This window comes from Cynocephalus volans, chromosome 3, assembly GCF_027409185.1.
Source record: "Cynocephalus volans isolate mCynVol1 chromosome 3, mCynVol1.pri, whole genome shotgun sequence".
Taxonomy (NCBI): domain Eukaryota; kingdom Metazoa; phylum Chordata; class Mammalia; order Dermoptera; family Cynocephalidae; genus Cynocephalus; species Cynocephalus volans.
Genome location: NC_084462.1, coordinates 33,750,968 through 33,772,097, shown reverse-complemented (window position 1 = coordinate 33,772,097; position 21,130 = coordinate 33,750,968). Strand labels below are relative to the sequence as shown.

Sequence of the window (21,130 nt, the reverse complement as noted above, 5' to 3'; positions counted from 1 at the left end):
TATGTCTATTTTTATGCCAGTACTACATTGTCTTATTACTGTAGCTTTGTAGTTTTGAAATTGGGAAGTGGGAGTCCTCCAACTTTATTCTCTTTCAAGATTGTTTTGGCTAGATGAGATTTAATAAACCTAAATTGAATCAAGTAGCTCCCGATTTGATATCCTTAAATCAATGACATCATCATCACTCTATCAGAAAATTTCATATCCCTCACTTGATCCATAAAATTTATGATCTGACCCCTGCCCAGTTTCATCTCACCCACTTTCCCTCTTGCTCACTACCTGGCAGCTATATGAGCTTACTTTCTGCTTCTTGAATGCTTTAAAATGCCCTCCCATTACAGGGCTTTTGCATATTCATTTGCTTTTGCTTGGAATATGCTTCCCTTCACCCTACGTAACTCCTACTGGTTTTTCAGATCTTAGCCTAAATACCGTTTTTAAAGAAAGACTGTCTCTATTATTTTTAAAATATTGGTTTATCTTTCCCCAGTTAGAAAAGTAACACATGTGTTCATCATAGTAATTTGACAAATAAAGAAAGGTGTATATGAGGAAACCAGAGGACAAGCATTTAATGTTGTAGAGATATCTAATGCCAGCTTGTTATTTAGTCCTTTGGTCCTTGTTTTGTTTTTCTGTTTGGAAGCCTATAGAGTTATTTCCTTCATACTTAAAATTGACAGGATATGTCTAGTTCAAGTCTATTGTCATTTGTTTTGCTTGAAATGGAGACTAGTGTCTTTTTCCAGTTCAGTAAAGCTTTCTTTTTTTGTACTTGTGATACAATTTTAGTTTCTTCATCCAAAATGTTATTATTTTAGGGTTGAATCTAAATCTCTGTTTTCTGTACTACTCTTTTCTTGCCATTGTTTTCTTCCTACTCATCGTCTCTTAAATTGAATACTGGGATAACCTCTTAAGTGTTACTTAGGATAACATCTTGAGTCTGTACTCTGTAATGCATAGTGCTGTATTGCTACCAATTATTCTAATTAATGCTTTTTTTCCTTGCAGTCTTTTCTTATTAAACTGGTTTTTTAATCTCAGCTGATTCTCACTTTGTGATTCTTTGTTGAAGCTTTGTACAGTGCCCAGCACAATAATATGTGCTCAAACACACGCAGAATGAGTGACTGAAGGACTGAGTACATGAGTAAACAAAAATCAGATCTTGGTTGGTGTATGCTACTGAGACTGTCAAAATATTTTTCCCTCCATACCAGCCTGCTGCCAAAAGGAAAAAGAAAAAAGAAAAAAATATATATTTTATATATATATATATATATATATATATATATACTTTTTTCTTTCAAGTAATATGTTCTTTTATAAAAAAACAGCTATATTGAGATAAAATTTATGTACTACGCAACTCACCTGTTGTAAGGGTACCTACCATTCAATGATTTTTAGTAGGTTTTATAGAGTTGTGCAACTATAACAAGAGTTATAGAACATTTTAGTCACTGCAAAAAGTTCCTTTAAAAAAGTTTTTTAAAAAAGTTTGCAGTTAAATCTGTTTCTCTGTCCTGCTTTATGTCTCTATAGATTTGCCTTAAGTGGATGTTTTCATACAGAAAATATATGCCGATGTTTTTGCGTATATATATGTGCGTGTATGTGTATGTATATGTACACACACTTTTATTATTGGTTTCATCTTTAAGCATGGCTTTCTGGGGGTTGCCTCCCTGTCTGCAAAGTTTAGTGATCAGTAGCCAGCCAGTGCTTGGACAGTGGTTTCATGCAAACTTCTTGAGCCAGTAAAGCTTTTGTCTTCTGCCAGTAGATGTGTGTGTGGATAGGGAAGCACGTTGAAAGTTCAAGCTGTTTTCAGATCTGCTGTGGCTGTTACTTTCCACTCAGTCCTTTCATGTTTCCTCTGTGCTTGCATGCAGCTTCAGGGTTGGCCACAAACTTGCCCAACCATGACTACAACCTCAGCCTACTAGAGCTGTCCACTCTCCTGCACACCTCCTGGCTGGTACATCACTTACACTGCCAGTGCAGCTCAATGGGTGTGTTATTCACCACTCCAGATCCAGCAAACTCCCTTCCACCCCAGCATCAAGGCTGCCAGTCCTCATGGTTTGCCTTGCCCTACCTGTAGCACCTCTGTCCCTACTGAGTGGGTGGATGGGCAGGTGGCAGTAGCCTTATACAGACTTTCACTGTTCGTCCCCAATTTTGCACAGTTTTTCAAGCATAAATTCTTCTCAGGTTGTCGTGTTCCTTCAGTCAATTTCCAGAGCACTGAAAAGGTTGTTGTGTCGATTTCATCCAACTCTCTATTGGTTTTTGGGGAGAGGAATTGCCTACCTTTTCAGTAGGCCATAGGTGGAAGTCCTGCCTCAGAATGTGTTCTTTTTCTAGTGTAGTTAGTAAGTTCCCCAGGTATACTTATTGTGTTAGTCAGCGTTCTCCAGAAAAACAGAACCAATAGGATATACATTTTATACATGTGTGTGTGTATATACATATACATATACATACACACACACACATATACATAAAGAGAGATTTTAAGGAATTGGCTCATGTTTGTGGGGCCAACAAGTCTGAAATCCATAGGGCAGTCAGGAAGCTATGAGTTGATGTTGTAGTCTTAACTTCAAATTCTGCAGGGCAGCAGGCTGGAAAAACAGACAGGGTTTCTATGTTATAGTCTTGAGAATTCCTTCTTTTTCAGGAAACCATAGTCTTTGCTCTTAGGGCCTTTAACTGTTGGATGAGGCCCTCCTGTATTATGGAAGGTAGTCTGCTTTACTCAAAATCATTTTGATTTAAATGTTAATGACATCTAAAAAATACTTTCACAGCAGTATTTAGACTGGTGCTTGAGCAAACAACTGGGCACTCTACCTTAGCCAAGTTAACATATAAAATTAACCATCATGCTTATCTTCTGAGGATTCAGGGTAAATTTTTTTACTCTAGGTGTCGTCTGGTTGCCGTCTGCTTCTCAGTATGTGCCCTTATACTAGCTAAACTAGCAGTTCTGTTTCACATACGTGCCCCTGTGTTTACATATCCATATCTTTGATCATATTTTATCTGCAGCTTTGAATGCTCTGTGTATCCAAATCTTATCTGTCGTTCCAAGGGCTAAATTACAGACACATATACATACACAGTTTTCTTTGCACCCTGTACACCAGCTCTCCTGAACTACTTCCTGTTACTGAATTATGCTGTGTTTTGTCATGCCATCATACTTTTGCACACAAGTTCCTATGGCTCACAATACCCCTACAGCTTACTCCGGTAGATTTACGTACTCTTTTTCATTGCATTCCTATTGTCCCTTTGCATAGTTCTACTGAGGCACTGATTACATTTTATTGTCATTGTTTTTAATTCTGTGCCAGATATGTAGCTTCAGAATTTTACATTAAGAAAAGCTGTTTCTGATTGTAAACGTTAATTTATTTTTGCTAGCATTAGTGTATTCCTTGTTCTAAGAATATCAAAGCATCTAAGACTGCTTCACCTTCTTTCTAGCTAAAATGCAATGGTAATAACTGGTAAGCAATCTTAATGTGATGATAAAATAACCTTTTCCTTTTTCTACTAGATGTTGATCATCTCTCTGAAGTAGAATCTCCATGGCCTGAACGTTTTTTGAAAATAATTTTGAGCAAAATATCTGTTTAATAACAAGAGAACCACATCAAGATGGTTGGAAAACTGAAGCAGAACTTACTATTGGCATGTCTGGTGATTAGTTCTGTGACTGTGTTTTACTTGGGCCAGCATGCCATGGAATGCCATCACCGAATAGAGGAACGTAGCCAGCCTGTCAAATTGGAGAACACAAAGACCACTGTGCGAACTGGCCTGGACATCAAAGCCAACAAAACCTTTGCCTATCACAAGGATATGCCTTTAATATTTATTGGAGGTGTGCCTAGGAGTGGAACCACACTCATGAGGGCCATGTTAGATGCACACCCTGACATTCGCTGTGGAGAGGAAACCAGGGTGATTCCCCGAATCCTGGCCTTGAAGCAGATGTGGTCACGGTCAAGTAAAGAGAAGATCCGCTTGGATGAGGCTGGTGTCACTGATGAAGTGCTGGATTCTGCCATGCAAGCCTTCTTACTAGAAATCATCGTTAAGCATGGGGAGCCAGCCCCTTATTTATGTAATAAAGATCCTTTTGCCCTGAAATCCTTAACTTACCTTGCTAGGTTATTCCCCAATGCCAAATTTCTCCTGATGGTCCGAGATGGCCGGGCATCAGTACATTCAATGATTTCTCGAAAAGTTACTATAGCTGGGTTTGACCTGAACAGCTATAGGGACTGTTTGACCAAGTGGAATCGTGCCATAGAGACCATGTACAACCAGTGTATGGAGGTTGGTTATAAAAAATGCATGTTGGTTCACTATGAACAACTTGTCTTACATCCTGAGCGGTGGATGAGAACTCTCTTAAAGTTCCTCCACATTCCATGGAACCACTCAGTATTGCACCATGAAGAGATGATTGGAAAAGCTGGGGGAGTGTCTCTGTCAAAGTGAGTAGAAGTTATGTTTTTTATCTGACCCTATATTCAGTTAATAAAGATATGTGTTTGTGTATATATATATATGTACCTATATGTTTGAGTGTGCTGCATAATGATGTTTCAGTCAATGATGGACCACATAGATGATGGTGGTCCCATAAGATTATAATGGGGGTGAAAAATTCTTATCACTTAGCGATGTTGTAGTCATTGTAGCATTTTACCACAGCTCAGTACTCATATAGTACTATACCATATAGCCTAGGTGTGTAGTGAGCTATACCATCTAGGTTTGTGTAAGTGCCCTCTATGATGTTCACACAAGGACTAAATTGCCTAATGACACATTTCTCGGAATGTATCTCTGTCATTAAGAGGTGCATGACTCTTTGTGTATGTTTTTAATATTTTATGTATATACACACATACACATATACATATATAAACCTCAGAACTTTTCTGGAACAAATATAGCTTCATTAATGAATTATTTTGTTAATTCTTTACCAGTTCATTATACCCTTTCATTTATTTAATTTATTTGTTCACTTATGTATTATGGTCCTTTTTATTTGTTTGATGGGTGCAACCCCAATTTACAGGTAATGAAAGGTCTTTTCACTGACTTCAGGCCTTAATGTTCATCATTCAGTTTTGGTGGCTTCTGATTTCTACTTTCTAGTTATTTTTGTTAATAAGGATAGTTGGCTTTTGTGTGGATTAAGGTTAATATCAGGAATTGTATTTACCATGTTGGTGAGCACATAGTGAATTTTAATCGTTTTGAAAATTTTAGAGAAAAATAAAGTCATTATCTAAACCAGTCTCTTCATTTTACAGATAAGAAGACTGAGTCACAGAAAGATTAAAATGATTTGCTCAAATTTAGATGGAAAGGCCAGAATTAGAATCTGTGCCTTGATCCCAAAGGACCAATGTTTTTTCCATGGCGTTTTGCTACATGTAGTGCTTCCTTTGACATCTGATGGATACATCTGCTTTTTACAAAAAGCTAGACAATCTCCAGAATTTGGAAGCTTAATCCATACAAGAAGTTCCTTAGATTTAAACATTTCTAAAAACAATGATTTTAGTATTTTGTCAAATCTTAGCATTTTGTTTTCTTTCTAAAGTGATGACTAGGGTGCCCTGACTTGATCTGATAACCTGACTTGATGACTTATATACCTGGAACGAGGATGTAAAAATGGAAACTACTGTTAATTCAGGTAGTGTCTCCTCATGAAGAGGTTGCGGCTAAATTTTATTTTATTTCTGAGTTTTTCCATTAATCAAAGATATAATATATACCCCCTATAAAAAAGAAAAAGCAGTGTACTTCCCTTGTGCACTCTGCTTGCTTTCACCAAGGACTATCTTCTTGATTGTTTTTCAGTGCATGGAACTTGTATAGTAAATATTGATTCCTTATGTAGATAATCTCAAAGGAACAGCTGCCTGCCTATACCTAACTTCTGGTTACTGATTATTTATAAATTATTAGGTATCATCACTACAGTGGCTCTAGGTTATTTTCATTGATTCAAAGAAAATTACACCTCTAGCTACTGTTGTTGCAGATTATTGTTCTTTCCAGATAATAGACTATAATGAATTTTTAATCACCTGTGTTCCTAGGTAAGTATTTAACTCTTTGGGCTTGTATGTTGGCCCAGAGACTCTGATGCTAGTTCCATGTATTAATATAAAAGAACCCTATTATACTTCCAGTCTCTCCAAGCAGGAATTAAGGAGATATGCTTAAATTTTGGTGCCAGTCAGGAATAGACCATTTTTTATATATACTTACTATGTTTAATGTAAACATATAGACTGAGAAAATTCATAAAAATTTTAAATTAATGAATTTTAGAAGGGAAAGAGACCTTACTTAGCATTTTTTTTGTGTGTGTGTGTGTGTGTGTGTGACCGGTAAGGGGATCGCAACCCTTGGCTTGGTGTCACTCGCACCGCGCTCAGCCAGTGAGTGCACTGGCCATCCCTATATATGGATCCGAACCTGTGGCCTCAGCGCTCCCAGCACTGCTGCGCTCCCAGCGCTGCACTCTCCCGAGTGAGCCACGGGTTTGGCCCTACTTAGCATTTTAGTATGTGGATTGGAAGCCTGGTAAGGCTCTATGCTTTGTCAAGAATATGGCAAAGGAAAAAAAAGAAAGAACTTCATATGGCAGAACCATGACTAGAACCTTCCAACATTTAATCCAAAATTCTTGCTAGTATATCAATTTTTAAAAATTGAGGTTTAAAGTACATGTATGGTAAATGTGCAAATACTCCATATATAGTTTGGTGAATTTTTACATCTGCATACACTTATGTAATCACCATCCACATAAGATACAGAAAATTTCCAGCATCTAGGCGACTCTTTTACGTTCTTTCTCAGTCAATATCCTCCTCAACCCAAAAGTAACCACTATTCCAACCTCTGTCACCATATATCAGTCTTACTTGTTCTTGAATTCATATAAATGCAATCATGCATATTTATTCTTTTGTGCCTGGCTTCAACATTATATTTGAGACTCATCCATTTTATTGTAAATAGCAATAGTTTATTTTTTATTACTATGTAATATTCCAATTTATAAATTTATCACAGTTTCTCCATTCTTCCATTGATAGATATTTGGGTTCTTTCCAGTTTTGGGCTATTATAGATAAAGTTGCTAAGAACATTCCAGTACATTACTTTTGGTAGACATAGGCATTTATTTCTTTTGGGTTAATACCAATGAGTAAGATTGCTGGCTCATAAGATATACATATATGTACACACACACACATACACACACACACACACACACACACACACACACACACACACCACACCACACCACACCACACCACACCACACACACATACATATAAAAGCTTTAACAGATATTTCCTGACAGTTTTCTATACTCTCTGTACTGTTCCTGTGTGGCTGTGTCCTAGTTGCCTCATGTCTTTGTCAACACTTGGTATTGTCAGTCCTTTCAATTTTAGTCTTTCTGGTAGGGTTCAAGTGTTTTTTTAAAACTTGATAACAAAATAATAACATTTAACCCCTTTTTGAAACAAAGTCTTACCCAGAATTCCAATATATAACAAATAAGAGCAGAGCTGCTTTGGTTGAGGCACGTCTAAACTTGACCATACCTCCTCTTTTAAGACTGAGTCTCTGCTCTCAAAAACTGCTAATTGGGGATATGGCAGAAGCATACAAAATTATTCAATTAGTACCAAGTTGTAGATATCCCATGTTTATTGCAATAAGGAATTTATATACAGAGTCAATCATGCCATGTCCTTTTCCCTTTGTATAAACATTTTTATTCTGGGAAAATTATTAACAATAAGGATTTTAATACTTATTTTAGTATTACTTAGTTTTCCAATACTTAAAATATTTAGGTCCTGAAGGTTTGAAGATGTCACCAGATGGCCTGGGAACATGTAGACGTTGTTGAACTTAGCGATATCAGGAAGACCTTCACAGTTCTACCTGCTTTGTCTTGTTAACTATGAAAGTAACCTTTATTTTGCTTAGAAATTTCCAGTTATTTTCAGTCAGGGTGGCACCTCTTGATTCCCTGGTATAGTAGATTGAATTATGTCCCCCCAAAACTCTTTGAAGCTTGAACTGTGTCCCCCAAGTTTTATGTATTGGAAACTTAGCCCCCACTGTGACTGTTAAGAGGGTGGGAAATCCTATTATGGTAATTGAAAGGTAGAGCCTTGAAGAGGTGATTGGATGCCGTGGTGAATGGATTAAAAATGATGGTCAGGGGTGAGGTTCTGAGGGCTTTAAAAATAAAAAAGAAGAGGAGAGTCTGTCTTTCTCTCTCTCTGCTCTCTCTGCTTCCACCATCTTGCAATGTGAGACCCTTGGGTCACTGTTGCCACCACCACGTAGACTTTGGACTTCCCAGCGTCAGAAACTGTAAGCAATACATTTCATTTTCTTTATAAATTACCCAATTCCAAGTATTTTGTTATAAGCAACAAAAATGGACTAATACACCTGGTCAGTTCCAGTTACAGAAAAGTAGGAGGCTTCTGCTCCTCAAATATTTTAAGTAGGAAATAGAAGTAAGGTTTGAGGCTATTTACATTGCCCTCTTCTTGTGGACCGTGGAATTTTAATTGTCTCCATCAGGGAACTTTTAGAAAGTTCCTAAAGTATACAGAGTTGTTTCTGCTATTAAATTCATTATAATACTATACAATTACCTGGAACAAATAAAACCCAGGTTTGCTAGGTCAGAAGAGCAAAGCCAGAAAAGCAAAATAATATACGGTAACCTTTAAACAAAGCAAGTACAAGAATTACAAATACAATTCAGCAGAGTTGTTATCTAGTCTTAGAGCAGAAAAAGTATATAGCAACTATTAAGCTATGCTATATATATAACAAATAAGTTAGAATGAAAAAGATAATAGCAGTGGTAAGTACAAGAGAACAAATAAGAGCATGATAACTGACACCCTTCAACTTCTAATAAGTAAATCAGGGAAAAAAACTAGAAGTCAGATATAGAGCAAAGAATGATTAAATAAGTAGGCGGAAATAATGCAAAAAGGTTTTTGGAAATGGAAATATTTTTGAGAAAGTAAAAAGAATAGTAATTTATTAAATCCAGAATATTCAATTTCTTTTTAATGTCCAAAATGGAATTTAGTTTTGTCAAAGAAAAAATTATTCAGTGACACTTCTTAAAGCATAGTAAGGCAGCCTTTATTCAGGACCATTGTGGTAGAACTACTGCAAAGTGGTCTTGTAGTTGGAGAAAGAGATTGGGTTTAACTCTGAGTACAGCACTGGCAAGTGGGAATTTATAACAAAGGAGCAGGATTGGGGGCGGGAGGGGTGTGTGTGTCAGTGGATGGAAAACTACTAAGAGGAAAGAAACATCAGAGTAAGGGGGATTCTGGCTAAACCAACTTTTTTTTTTAAACTTTTTAATTTTTAATTTTAATTTTTATTTATTTATTTATTTTTTACTTTTATTTTGTCGATATACAATGTGGTTGATTATTGTGGCCCATTACCGAAACCTCCCTCCCCCTCCCTCCTCTCTCTCCTCCGTCCCACCCAACAATGTTCTTTCTGTTTGCTTGTCCTATCAACTTCAAGGAGTTGTAGTTGTTATGTCTCCCCCCCCCCCCCCCCCCCCCCCCGGCTGGCTAAACCAACTTAACAGGATTCTTGCTGAAGACAGGCCACAGTGACAAGACATCACCTGGGGGATGACGTATTGAGGGTGATCAGATATCGGGTGGGAGTTCTTTGCTAAAATGGGGTTTTATAAAGAAGTACACAGATGAACCTAGGAAGAAGGTTCAGGAGCCTTACTAAAGTTTGGCCATGCTAAGAATCTTTGTCAGCTTGGAAATTAAAAATTCTTCTGAAATCTTACAGAATTAACAGAGAAAGATAACTAAATATCCACTTGAAAAATTTCTGAAGCTTAAGGATAGTAAGAATATTATGAGCAAGTTAAGAGAATAAAAGACTAAATTCATGAAAATTATGAGTACTTTAATAGCATGGAAAATTAATAGCAGGCAAATTAGGATCACCTGAGCTCTACTAGTTTAGACTGAACTATCATATAAGAATTTTATAAAGGTTACATATATAAATATTTTTTTGGTGGCTGGCTAGTATGGGGATCCAAACTCTTGACCTTGGTCTTATAACACCGTGCTCTAACCAACTGAGTTAACTAGCCAGCCCATATATATTGTTTTGTTGTGAAGTTATCAGAGAACAAGTCTGCTTACTTGTGATTGCTTATCCTTTGTGAAGGCAATAGGCCGGTCTTTATAAATCAACTTGTTTACTGCCTAAGAAGAATGCTTTTGGATTTGTGGATTCTTTTACACGTCAGATTGAAGAGATAAATGGCTGAGACCCCTTAGCTAGAGAAGAGGAATTGAATTAACAAAAGATACAATTGACAGCAAAACTGGTTGTAGAAGGAAAACAGAGAGCTGAGGAAACATAGTACAGTTGGCCCTCCATATCCATGGGTTTTGCATCCATGGGTTTAACCAACTTTTAACCAACTAAGGATTGAAAATATTAGAAAAACATTGGTGGCTGTACTGAACATGTATGGACTTTTTTCTTGTCCTTTTTCCCTAAACAATATAGAATAACAACTATATTTACATAGCATTTATATTTATTGGGTATTATGAGAAATCTAGAGATGATTTAAAAAGCATATGGGAGGGTTTGATACCAGACAGCAGGTTTTAGGTCCTTGGTCAAACTGTGTAAAGAGAACCTTTCATGGGACCGAGCCAAGTCCACAACTTGTGAGGACCCGCTCAGTGAAAGAAAGGGAAGGAGGATAGACAGATGGAACATTCAAACAATTGGACTTTACTGTGGAGCGAAAGTACTGCTGATGTGTGCGCGTGTGGTATCGAGAATGAGGACTTCCCTGTGGATTCCTAAGGGGAGGGTTTATATGTTGTTCTGTGATGGGGGTGTTTATCTTAAGGGGAGGAATATTCTGCCATTGGGGAGAATCTAGGATAATTAAGCCCTGATAGATCAATTCGAGGCTACATCAACTTCCTGTCATGCATCCCTGAGTTTGTGAAGTTTCTAGTCATGTGTAGAGGAGTCCCTTTCTCTTTAACTTTGGTCTAAGGTCATGGGTGGAAGGTTGTATGGCGGTCGTAAGGCGGTTGTCTGCACTTTTGTTCCTCCTAGTGTGCAGGTGGGGCAGTTTTTGTAAGCTACAAAGTTCTAGCTGTAGCCTGCTGATCGGTAGTCAGCTCATTATGGGTCCATTAACTGCCAGGCAAAGAGATGGCTATTGCCAGTCCATTCTGAATATTTATGAGCAGACTCCCTGGAGAGTGTCCCTGTTCTGTCCTGACTCAGCTGTGCATAGATTATAAGCAAACAGTATGCCACTTTATGTCAGGGACTTGAGCATCTGAGGATTTTGGTATCAGAGGTCCTGGAACCAATCCCCCATGTACACCGAGGGACGACTGTATTCCAAAGTATATCAGTGAAGAATGAGAAGAAGCTGAACAAGAACATAATAAAGCAAAATTCTTAGTTTTGTTGGAGAATATGGCAACTGGTAGCAAAATGTAGAAGGTGGATATGAGGTCATTTGTTAATTTGGATTAAGTTTTTCTGCAGATAATAGAGATCCAAAATAACAAAAATTTCAAACAAAATAATGGCTATTATGTAAGAGAAGACAGTCCTGGGCTGGTTTGTCAGCCCTGCCATCATCTAGCCTCTAGACTGCTTCCAGCTGTTGGCTTCATCACCTCATGATCTGAGATAGAGCTCCAGTCATTCCATCTACTTCTAACCAGCATGATGGGGGTGGGGTGTGCATAAAAGAAGGAACGGTTAGTATTTTTTGAGGATGTTTCCTGGAAGCTTCCAGGTAAGTACTTCTTGCTTTCCAGTGGCCATAACTTAGCATTATGGCTATATATAGCTACAGGCTGAGCATCCCTAATCCAAAAATCCTAAATGTGAAATTCTCCAAAAATGGAAAACTTTTTGAGCACCAACATTATGCTCAAAGGAAATACTCATTGGAGCATTTTGGATTTCGGATTTTCAGATTTGGGATGTTCAGTTGGTTAAAGTATCTGCAAAATCCGAAAAAATTTGAAACACTTCTGATCTCAAGCATTTCAGATAAGGGAGATTCAACCTACGTAAGAAAGGCTGGGAAATGTAGTCTTTATTTCAGGTGACCATGTGCCAACTGAGAGTTCTTTTACTAAGAGGAGTAGTTTGAATATTGGGATAGGCAGTTAGCAATCTCTGCTAATTTATTGAGCACCTACTATGTGTCAGGCCCTGTGTTAGCCCCTGGAGATAAAAGGTATCTGCCCTAAAGAAACATACGATCTAATGGGAGATGCAGGTTCATATACAGTGCAATGCTAAGAACTATAGAAAACCAAGGAAAGGTACCTAACCCAGTCTGAGGTGTTCAGGAAGGCTTTACTGGGCAATGTGGTTCCAAGCTGAGACCTAAAGCAGGGTTTCCTCAACCTTGGTACTATTGACATTTTGGGCCACATAGTTCTTTGTTATGGAAGCTGTCTTGTACATTGTTGGGTAATTAGCAGCATCCCTGGCTTCTATCCATTAGGTGCCAGTGGCATCCCACCCTACTCCAAATTGTGATAACCATAAATGTTTCCAGATATTGCCAAATGTCGCCTGGGGTAAAAATCCCAGGATATTGTATTCCTTGAATGACCCATGGTTGAAGTGCTATATTGCCTTGATTGTCCAGAATGTCTTGTCTTTTCCTTAGTCAAATGAGCCATCCATGAGATGTTACTCCTGGGAGTGGTCTATGTCTAACTCTGGTCTACACTGTCCAAAGGGAGGAGGTGGATGGAGGACTTCTTGTAGCCTGGCTCCTGGCTCAACCTCAGGGCTCAAAAGGACCTAAGGAAAAACCAAGCCATAACTGCCTGACCTTTGGGCTCTGCCTTCCCTACCATGTAGTGGAAGTCATCTAACCTCAGCCCCAGCTGGGCCCAGAACATGGTATTTGCTTCCCACAGGCTAACATAATTTAAAAAAAATAATTTGAACAAAACAAAGTAATCATTAGGAAGTTATAATATAAATAAATGAGCAAAGATGAAAAATAGTGTGGTATTTATGAGGAAATACAGGCAGTTTGGTATTGCTGGAGAGTTTATTTCTAGGCACAAGTAGTGGGAAGTAGGGCTTGAGAGAGTTGATGGGGGCCAGCCTTTGGTAGGCTTTATGTTTTATGCTAAAGATCTTGAATTTTATCCTATAGACCAGTTGCTTTCAGACTTCTCTTATTAGTGGGACATTCTTTTTTCAAATGAAATGAAATCTCATAAGGAACCTTGGTATATATAGTACTTAGAAGTGGAGTGGCTCTATTTGAGGCAACATTTAATTTTGTCTGACTTTTTTTGGGTGGTTGGCCGGTATGGGGATCCTAACCTTGGTGTTATCAGCACAGTACTCTCCCAAGTGTGTTTGGCTTCAACAAGGAAAACTGAAGTGAAACTCACACAATTGCAAAACTTCAATTTTATTTTCAAAAGGAAAAAATTCATTATAATGTCTTCCAACATTTACAAAAATGATAAAAAATTTTAGGAGTTTGGGATTATAATGGTTTCTAAAAATACTTAGTTTTAATCGGCATAAATTAGACCTTTTAGGGCAGGTCTTTGTTTGGGCTGCTGTAACCGCATACCATAAACTGGGTAGCTTATAAATGTAGAAATTGATTTCTCACAGTTCTGGAGTCTGGGAAGTCCAAGATCAGGTGCTGTCAGATTCTGTGTCTGGTGAGGGCCTGCTTCCTAGATGGCACCTTCTTGTGTCCTCACATGGTAGAAAGGGCAAGGGTTCTCTCTCAGGCCACTTTTATAAGGGCACTAAGGACTCCTCCCAAAGGCCATACCTCCTAAAACCATCACATTGGTGGTCAGGTTTTAACATATGAATTTTTCAGGAACACAACATTCAGATCATAGCACGGTATAAAACTTAGAAGATTCTTTGGATGAAAAAACGTTTTTTTAAAGATTTAAAATGTAAGCCTATTTCTGGGTATTTTGCCACTATGAAGCATAGAGCAAATGTGATCTGTAAGTAGAATAACTTATAAAATTGATTCACTGCTGTCAAAGAAAAACCAAGCACATCATGAATATTATAGCCAGTGCCTGCCAGATATTATATATACATGAATTCAGAGCATTGTGGTCCTTCCCTCTTCTGAATTATATGACTAATGAAGGATGATTTCATTATTTTTGAAGACACCCCTACAATTCCGTCATTGCTCCAAATCATGTTTTCAGACATCAGCCATACATCAGAATCACCTAGAGTTTCTGATTCAGGAGGTCTGGGGTATGCCCAAGAACTTGCATTTATAATAGGTTCCCGGAAGGTGCTGACATTCCTGGTCTGGAGATTTCTCTTTGAGAACCACTGCTCAAGATCATACTATGCTTTGTTTTCATCATATGCAGACTCTGACTTTCTTGTCCCTTACTCTTTGAGCTCCAGCCACACTGAAATAATTGTAGCTACTCAAGTACGCCACTCTGTTTATTGTTAGTTCCTTTGGATGTGTTGCTCCCTCTGCCTGCAGCACCTTTCTCCCACTGCTTCACTGACCAACTCATAGTTGTATTTCAGCGTTCAGTTCAAGTCTCCCTTCCCTAAGGAAGATCTCCCTGAGGCCTCCCTCTGTTCAGGATGTGCTTCTTATGCCTTTATAAGACCACATGGCAGATGGAAAAGGGTTTAGACTTTGAAGCTGGTTAGACTTGTGTTTAAAACCTTTCATTGATGCTAACTGGCTTTGTAACATTGGATAAACTACTCTCCTTCTCTGTGTCTCCATTTTATTATTCATAGAACAGAGAAGATGGTGATGACAAAGGATGATGATATCATCCAACATCTAATGAACATTTGCTGTGTGCTAGGCATTGTGATAAGCTCTCTAAATGCCATATCTAGTTTTTATATTTACGCTTTCACACTTCTCCGCAGGTACCTTAAACATTTCCATCTCATAAATAAAGGACGTGAGGCTCAGAGAGGTTGAGGAGCTTGTCCTCAGTCCAACACTTGGAACATGGTAGAGTCAGGATGTGGACCCAGGTCTTTCTGTCTTCAGGACTTGTACCTGTAACCCTTATGTTATATATACCTTACAGTGCTTATGAAGATTACATAATTAGCGTGGCAGTGGCTAAACACTGTCAGGCCTTAGAGTCAGACAGATATAGGTTTAAATCCCAGTGTCCTTTATTAATTATATGGCCTTGAGTGAGTTACTTGGTTTTGCCCAGTCTTAATGATCTCATCCCTCCTTTAGTGTTCTTATCCTGGAAATGAGGATGGTTACAGTAGTATCTATTAGGGGTGATAATGGTACCTACTTGATAGGGTTATTGTGAGGATTAAGTTAGAATGACTGTAAAGACCTTAGCGAAGTGCCTGGCATGTAGTAAGTGGTTGAAAAGGTTTCCTGTTGTTCTTATTAGGATGATAGTACCCATTGGGATTGATGTTAATAATAGTATCTACTTCATAGAGTTGTTTTGAGGGTTAAATTTAAATTACTGTAACATCTTTAGGGTCGTATCTGGCACAAGTACCCAAAAAGGGTAACTTATAAGTAGTATATTTTTATTTTAATTATTAAATGCTTATGCCCTGCTTAAAAAAAGAAAAATGAATGTGAAGCACCTAGTACAGTACCGGGTGCATCATAGGCTTTTGTTAATGTTACCACATGTTCCCCATAAGTTTGTTTAGGTCACAGATAGTCTTATTTATTTATTTATTTATTTATTTATTTATATTTTTAAACTTTTATTTTGTCGATATACATTGTGGTTGATTATTGTTGCCCCTTACCAAAACCTCCTTCCCTCCTCCTTCTCCTCCCTCCCCCGCAACAATGTCCTTTCTGTTTGCTTGTCCTATCAACTTCAAGTAATTGTGGTTGTTATATCTTCTTCCCCAACCCCCAGTTTGTGTGTGTGTGTGTGTGTGTGTGTGTGTGTGTGTGTGTGTGTGTGTGTGTGTGTGTGTGTGTGTGTGTGTGTGTGTGTGTGTGTGAATTTATATATTAATTTTTAGCTCCCACCAATAAGTGAGAACATGTGGTACACAGATAGTCTTAAACTCACAAATATTTATCTAATTAATGAAGCAAAGTGGGCACCTGATTTGAAGAGCTGGAGTAGGGAAACTGACATGGCAGGTTGGGAATTTTAGCATTACAGTAGCAATTTTTGAAACTACTTGGTGGTGGTCTGTGATCTTTCATTGTCATGTTTTTCCTGTTTTTGTTTTTGGTTTAGTTTGCTTGTTAGTGAACTTTATATAAATGGAATCATAGTTTATGTTTTCTTCTTTTTTGTTGTTGTTGCTTAAACATTATCTTTTGAGATTTATTTGTGTTAAGGTGCTATCATCAGTTTGTTTTTATTGCCACGGCATGGTGTAACACAGCTTATTTAATACATTTTTCTACTGATAAACATTTGGGTTGTTTTGATTTAGGGCTATGTACATTTTTGAAGGTGTCTTCAAGAATTTCTCTAAGATGTACACTTCAGAATAGAATTAATTGCTGGATTATGGGGGATGTACCTATTCACCTTCATTATGGTTTTAATTTGTAATTCTCTAACAGTGAATTTGAGCATCTTATATTTCTGTTGGCCATTTGTGACTGAAGGGGAGCAAAAAATATTTCTTTTATCAACCATCGTAAATTCTAAGCTGTGACACTTCTGTAACAACAACAACAACAACAAAAAAACAGAATAAGAGAAAAACATTTTAATTTTTAACACTTGCTCTACCCATCACAGTTTAAAAGTACATCTCTCTCTCTCTTAAGGTAGTGGCTTAGAGCTCTGCATTTTAACAAAGAACCATAGATCTCAGAAGTGACAGAACAAAGAAGAGAGCAGTTTCAGGCTTTCAACAAGTGGGAAACTCTGGGAAGGTAAATTTATGGGAAGAGTCAAGTCTGCTCTTAGATTTCTGTAGCCTCGTCAGGCTCTGAGGCCATAAGAGCTCAGAGCCATCTCCAGCAAAAACAGAGTTTACATGTGTCTAGGTGGGTAAGGTGGGGGTGGGAGTGAAATAAAAAGGTCTTTTGTCTTTGTGAATTACTGTCCTGCCATCAGGCAAGCATAGAGGAAGACAGAGGAAAGGGCAGAGAGTCCTCCCACATCCTGACCTTTAGCACAACAATCCACAGTATTTTAGAGAGGAATATTTTGGTTCCCTTTATGGTTCTTTTCTGTGCAATGCCTGTTCATGACTTTGCCCATTTTTCTGATGGGTTGTTTATCATTTTTTTTGGTAGTGTTTATCTGATATATATGTTGCAAATTGCTTCTCTTAGTAGCTTGTCTTTTAACTTTTTAAAAATATCTTTTAATGAATTTACATTTTTAACTTGTATTTATCAGTCTTTTCCTTTATGGTTTAAACTTTATGTGTCTTATAAAGAAATCCTTCCTTTCCCTAAGGTCATAAAAATAGTCTCCCATATTTATCTCTAAAAGTTAGAAGAAATTTCCTTTTATGTTAGTCAGTCTGGAATTTATTAATCAAACTGGAATTTATTAATCAATATGGAATTTATTTTGTGTTTGTGAAGTGTAGATCCTTTTAAAGATTTTTTTTTGTATAGATGACCAGTTTCCCAGAACCTTGTATGGAAATAGTCTCTTTTCACCTAGTGACATGCACTTCCAGATAGATTAAATAACAGGTTTCCACATAAGCATTATTATTTTTTAAAATTTCTTTTCTTTTCTTTCTTTCTTTCTTTTTCTTGGTGGCTGGCCTGTATGGAGAACCCTTAATCTTGGTGTTACAAGGTGGTGCTCTAACTAACTGAGCAAACCAGCCAGCCCGGTGTATGCATTATTCTGTTAGTGAGATCTTTTTCTTCAGTTGCTCTATTAGCCTGCCCTCAAGCCACATACTACTCTTTTTTAATTACTGTAGTTGTACAAAATGTGTTATTGTAATGCAGAAGCCTCAAATCTGAGAGGTCACTCCCATAGTGTTTGCCTCTTCCAAAGAACACACCTAATTGCCCAATGGGAAGAGACATTGGTTTATTAGACTTATGAGACTTATTGACAGTTGCCAGTCAGCTGGATATCTGCGCTGCCACAGGGTGCATACAGCAGTTATATAGTGAATAAATCAAAATAGGGGTGTAAATCATTTGCAGGCTTACGCAGAGACCCTCACCCAGCTCACATAACAGAGCTCAAGGGAGATCAGGCTGAGTATATAAGTTAATCTACTCGCTGCTCTCTTGGCGCCAGAATGTTTAGCACCAGTGTGCTAATTCATTTACTTAAGGTCCCTGCTCCCTCAGTCTTCTGTTTGTCTTAAAGGGGATGTGCCTTTCCTTGGATAACTACCTTGGCCAAGGATAGTTTCCCAGGGGGAAGGGGGAACTCTGGTATGCACAGGGAGGGGGAATAGGGTTATGTCCAGCATTTTATTAGTTCTGGCCAAATGATGATAGTCTAATTTTTTAATTCCTTCTGTGTTTATTGATGATATTCTTCTATAGAGAAGACTCTTTCTTTTTCCTTTTCTTTTTCTTTTGGCAGCTAGCCATTACAGGGATCTGAACCCCTGACATTGGTGTTATAACACTGTGCTCTAACCACCTGAGCTAACTAGCCAGCCCTAAAGAAGACTGTTTCTATATCAATTATTTAGTTACCCCTAAGTGTACTTTTTGTAGGAAATGGAGGATAACTCTTAATCTTTTATCATTTGTTTTTTTCTGTTTTCAGAACAGAGTTGGTTCAAAAGGGAATACAATGAATTTCATTGTATTTATTTTAATGTACATTTTGTGATATGTGCTATTAGGTTTTTTTCTCCTTGTTGATATCTTTTATCAGGTTAAAGAAGTTCTCTTTTATTCCTAGTTTACTAAGAGTTTTCAGGGTTAATGGATGTTGTATAAAACATTTTCTATTGCTGTATAACAGATTACCCCAAAACTTCGTGGCTTAAAAGAACAAACATTTCGTATAACCCAGTTTCTGTGGGTCAGGAATGTAGACCTGGCTTAGCTGAGTCTTCTGGCTCAGGATGGCTGATAAGGCTGCTGTCAGGCTTGACTGGAGAAGGAACTGTTTCCTAAGTCACGTGGTTTTTGGCAGGATTCAGTTCCTTATGGGTCTTGGGTGGAGGGCCTTAGTTCCTTGCCATGTGGGTTTCTCTATGGGGCTACTCACAACATGAGAGCTGGCTTCATCAGAGCAAACAAGCAAGCAGAGTCAGAGAAGGAACAGAATGAAAGTCACATTTTTATAACTGAATCGTGGAAGTGACAGCCTATCACTTTTGATATATTCATTAGAATCAAGTCTCTAGGCCCAGCTACAATCAAGGGGAGGGGATTACGCTAAGTTGAGAATCATCAGGTGTCATTTTAGAAGCTGCCTCCCAGTCTGCCATCTGGACCCTAATGACTCATGTCTCTTGCATATGCAAAACACATTTGCCCCCTTCTCAGGTCCCCAAAAGTCTCATCAGCTCAAAGTCCCGAATCTCATCTAAATCAGGTCCATTTGTGGACGAGACCTCCTCAGTGTTTCTATCTGAAAATCTGTGACATTAAAGATAAAGTTATCCCCAGTTCCCTCCTACACCCAGTATACAATGGTGGAACAGTCATGGGATAATAGACCTTCCTATTTATTCATTTATTTTTTGGTGACTGGCCCATAGGAGGATCTAAACACTTGACCTTGGTGTTAGCACTGTGCTAACTAACCAAGACAGCTGGATGTTCCTATTTAAAGAGGGAAAAATAGGAGGCACAGAAGTTTTCACTGGTCCTTATCAATCCTGAAATCCAGCTAGGAAAATGGTAGAAACTCCTCAATTAGGTGTCAAGTCTTAAGAGTAATACTTAATGGTTCTCAGCTCTTCCTTCTAGGATCTTGATTCTGTGTCTGAGTTATCCTTCCTTTTTAATGAAAGGTAGTATGTATTTGCAGCTGTGTAGATTTATGTCTGCCTTCTGCCAGTAGAATTTTGGGAGTCTGATATCCTCTTTTCATTTTGTACTATTTCTTTCTCTTTTGGTCCAGTCTGGCAGGGTTGCTGCTGATACAATTTTCTCAAAAAGTTTGAGTCTTGTGAAATTTATTGAGGTTCATTCCATTGGATAATACTCTATATATCTTCTCAATAGTCTATATACCTATAAATCTCTTTGATATAAATCCCTTTGTTTTGGGGGCTTCTTCTGAGATGGCTGAAGAACAATGCTCTTGAGCTCCCAAGAGGCCCTACTGTTCAATTGAGAGGACCTGTGCGACCACTCTTGATTTCTTTAAAGGGCCCTTTAGATAACTTAATTATTGGAAATCATTTTAGAAGTAGCCTGCCACAGAGGTTGAATTTTGTCTAATTGAAGTAGTCATATGACTTTTTATTTAAGCTACTACTAATAATAGTAACTTACATTAATAGATTTTCTAATGTTGATTTCATTTTGAAATTCTGGGGTGAAAAACTCACCTTCATCATGATTTATCATCTGATAATTGTTTTAGGATTTAGTATTCTGATATTTGGTTTAGGACTTTTATATCTATTTTTTGAGTGACACTGACCTGTAATTTTCCTTTTTTTAATCATTCATATCTAGTTTTATGATATAGTTATGCTAGCCATACACATTCCTTGGAAATTGTTTACTCCTATTCAGTGCATCTTTTGATTATCTTTTTCCACAATTTTGGACCACATTTTCCTGGTTCTCTGGAACCGAGTAATTTTTGGAGTTACGTTTTGAGTTTCCAAGTCCTGTTAAAATCCTGTGTAAAATCCTGTTAAAATTTTTTTGTTTTGGCAGGCACTCAAGCTGGTTAGGTTCTAAACCACAAGTTTTCTCACCTTCTGCGAATAGTGCTCCTAGTATTGGTTCAGTTCTCAAAGACTTTGCTATGTTGCGTTGGTTCTTTCCCACCCTCATGCCATTTATGAGTTAGTTTGAAGCTTTAGTGAC

General features: G+C 37.8%; 1 protein-coding gene across 1 annotated transcript in view; it reads left to right on the top strand.

The window, feature by feature from the left end:
• TPST1 (tyrosylprotein sulfotransferase 1) overlaps nucleotides 1-21,130 on the top strand; it is a 129,923-nt gene that overhangs the window by 20,447 nt on the left and 88,346 nt on the right. The window contains exon 2 of the mRNA XM_063091180.1: nucleotides 3,581-4,526. Within this exon, the coding sequence (XP_062947250.1) occupies nucleotides 3,682-4,526 (845 nt within the window). The 5' untranslated portion in view covers nucleotides 3,581-3,681. The remainder of the gene's footprint in view (nucleotides 1-3,580; nucleotides 4,527-21,130) is intronic.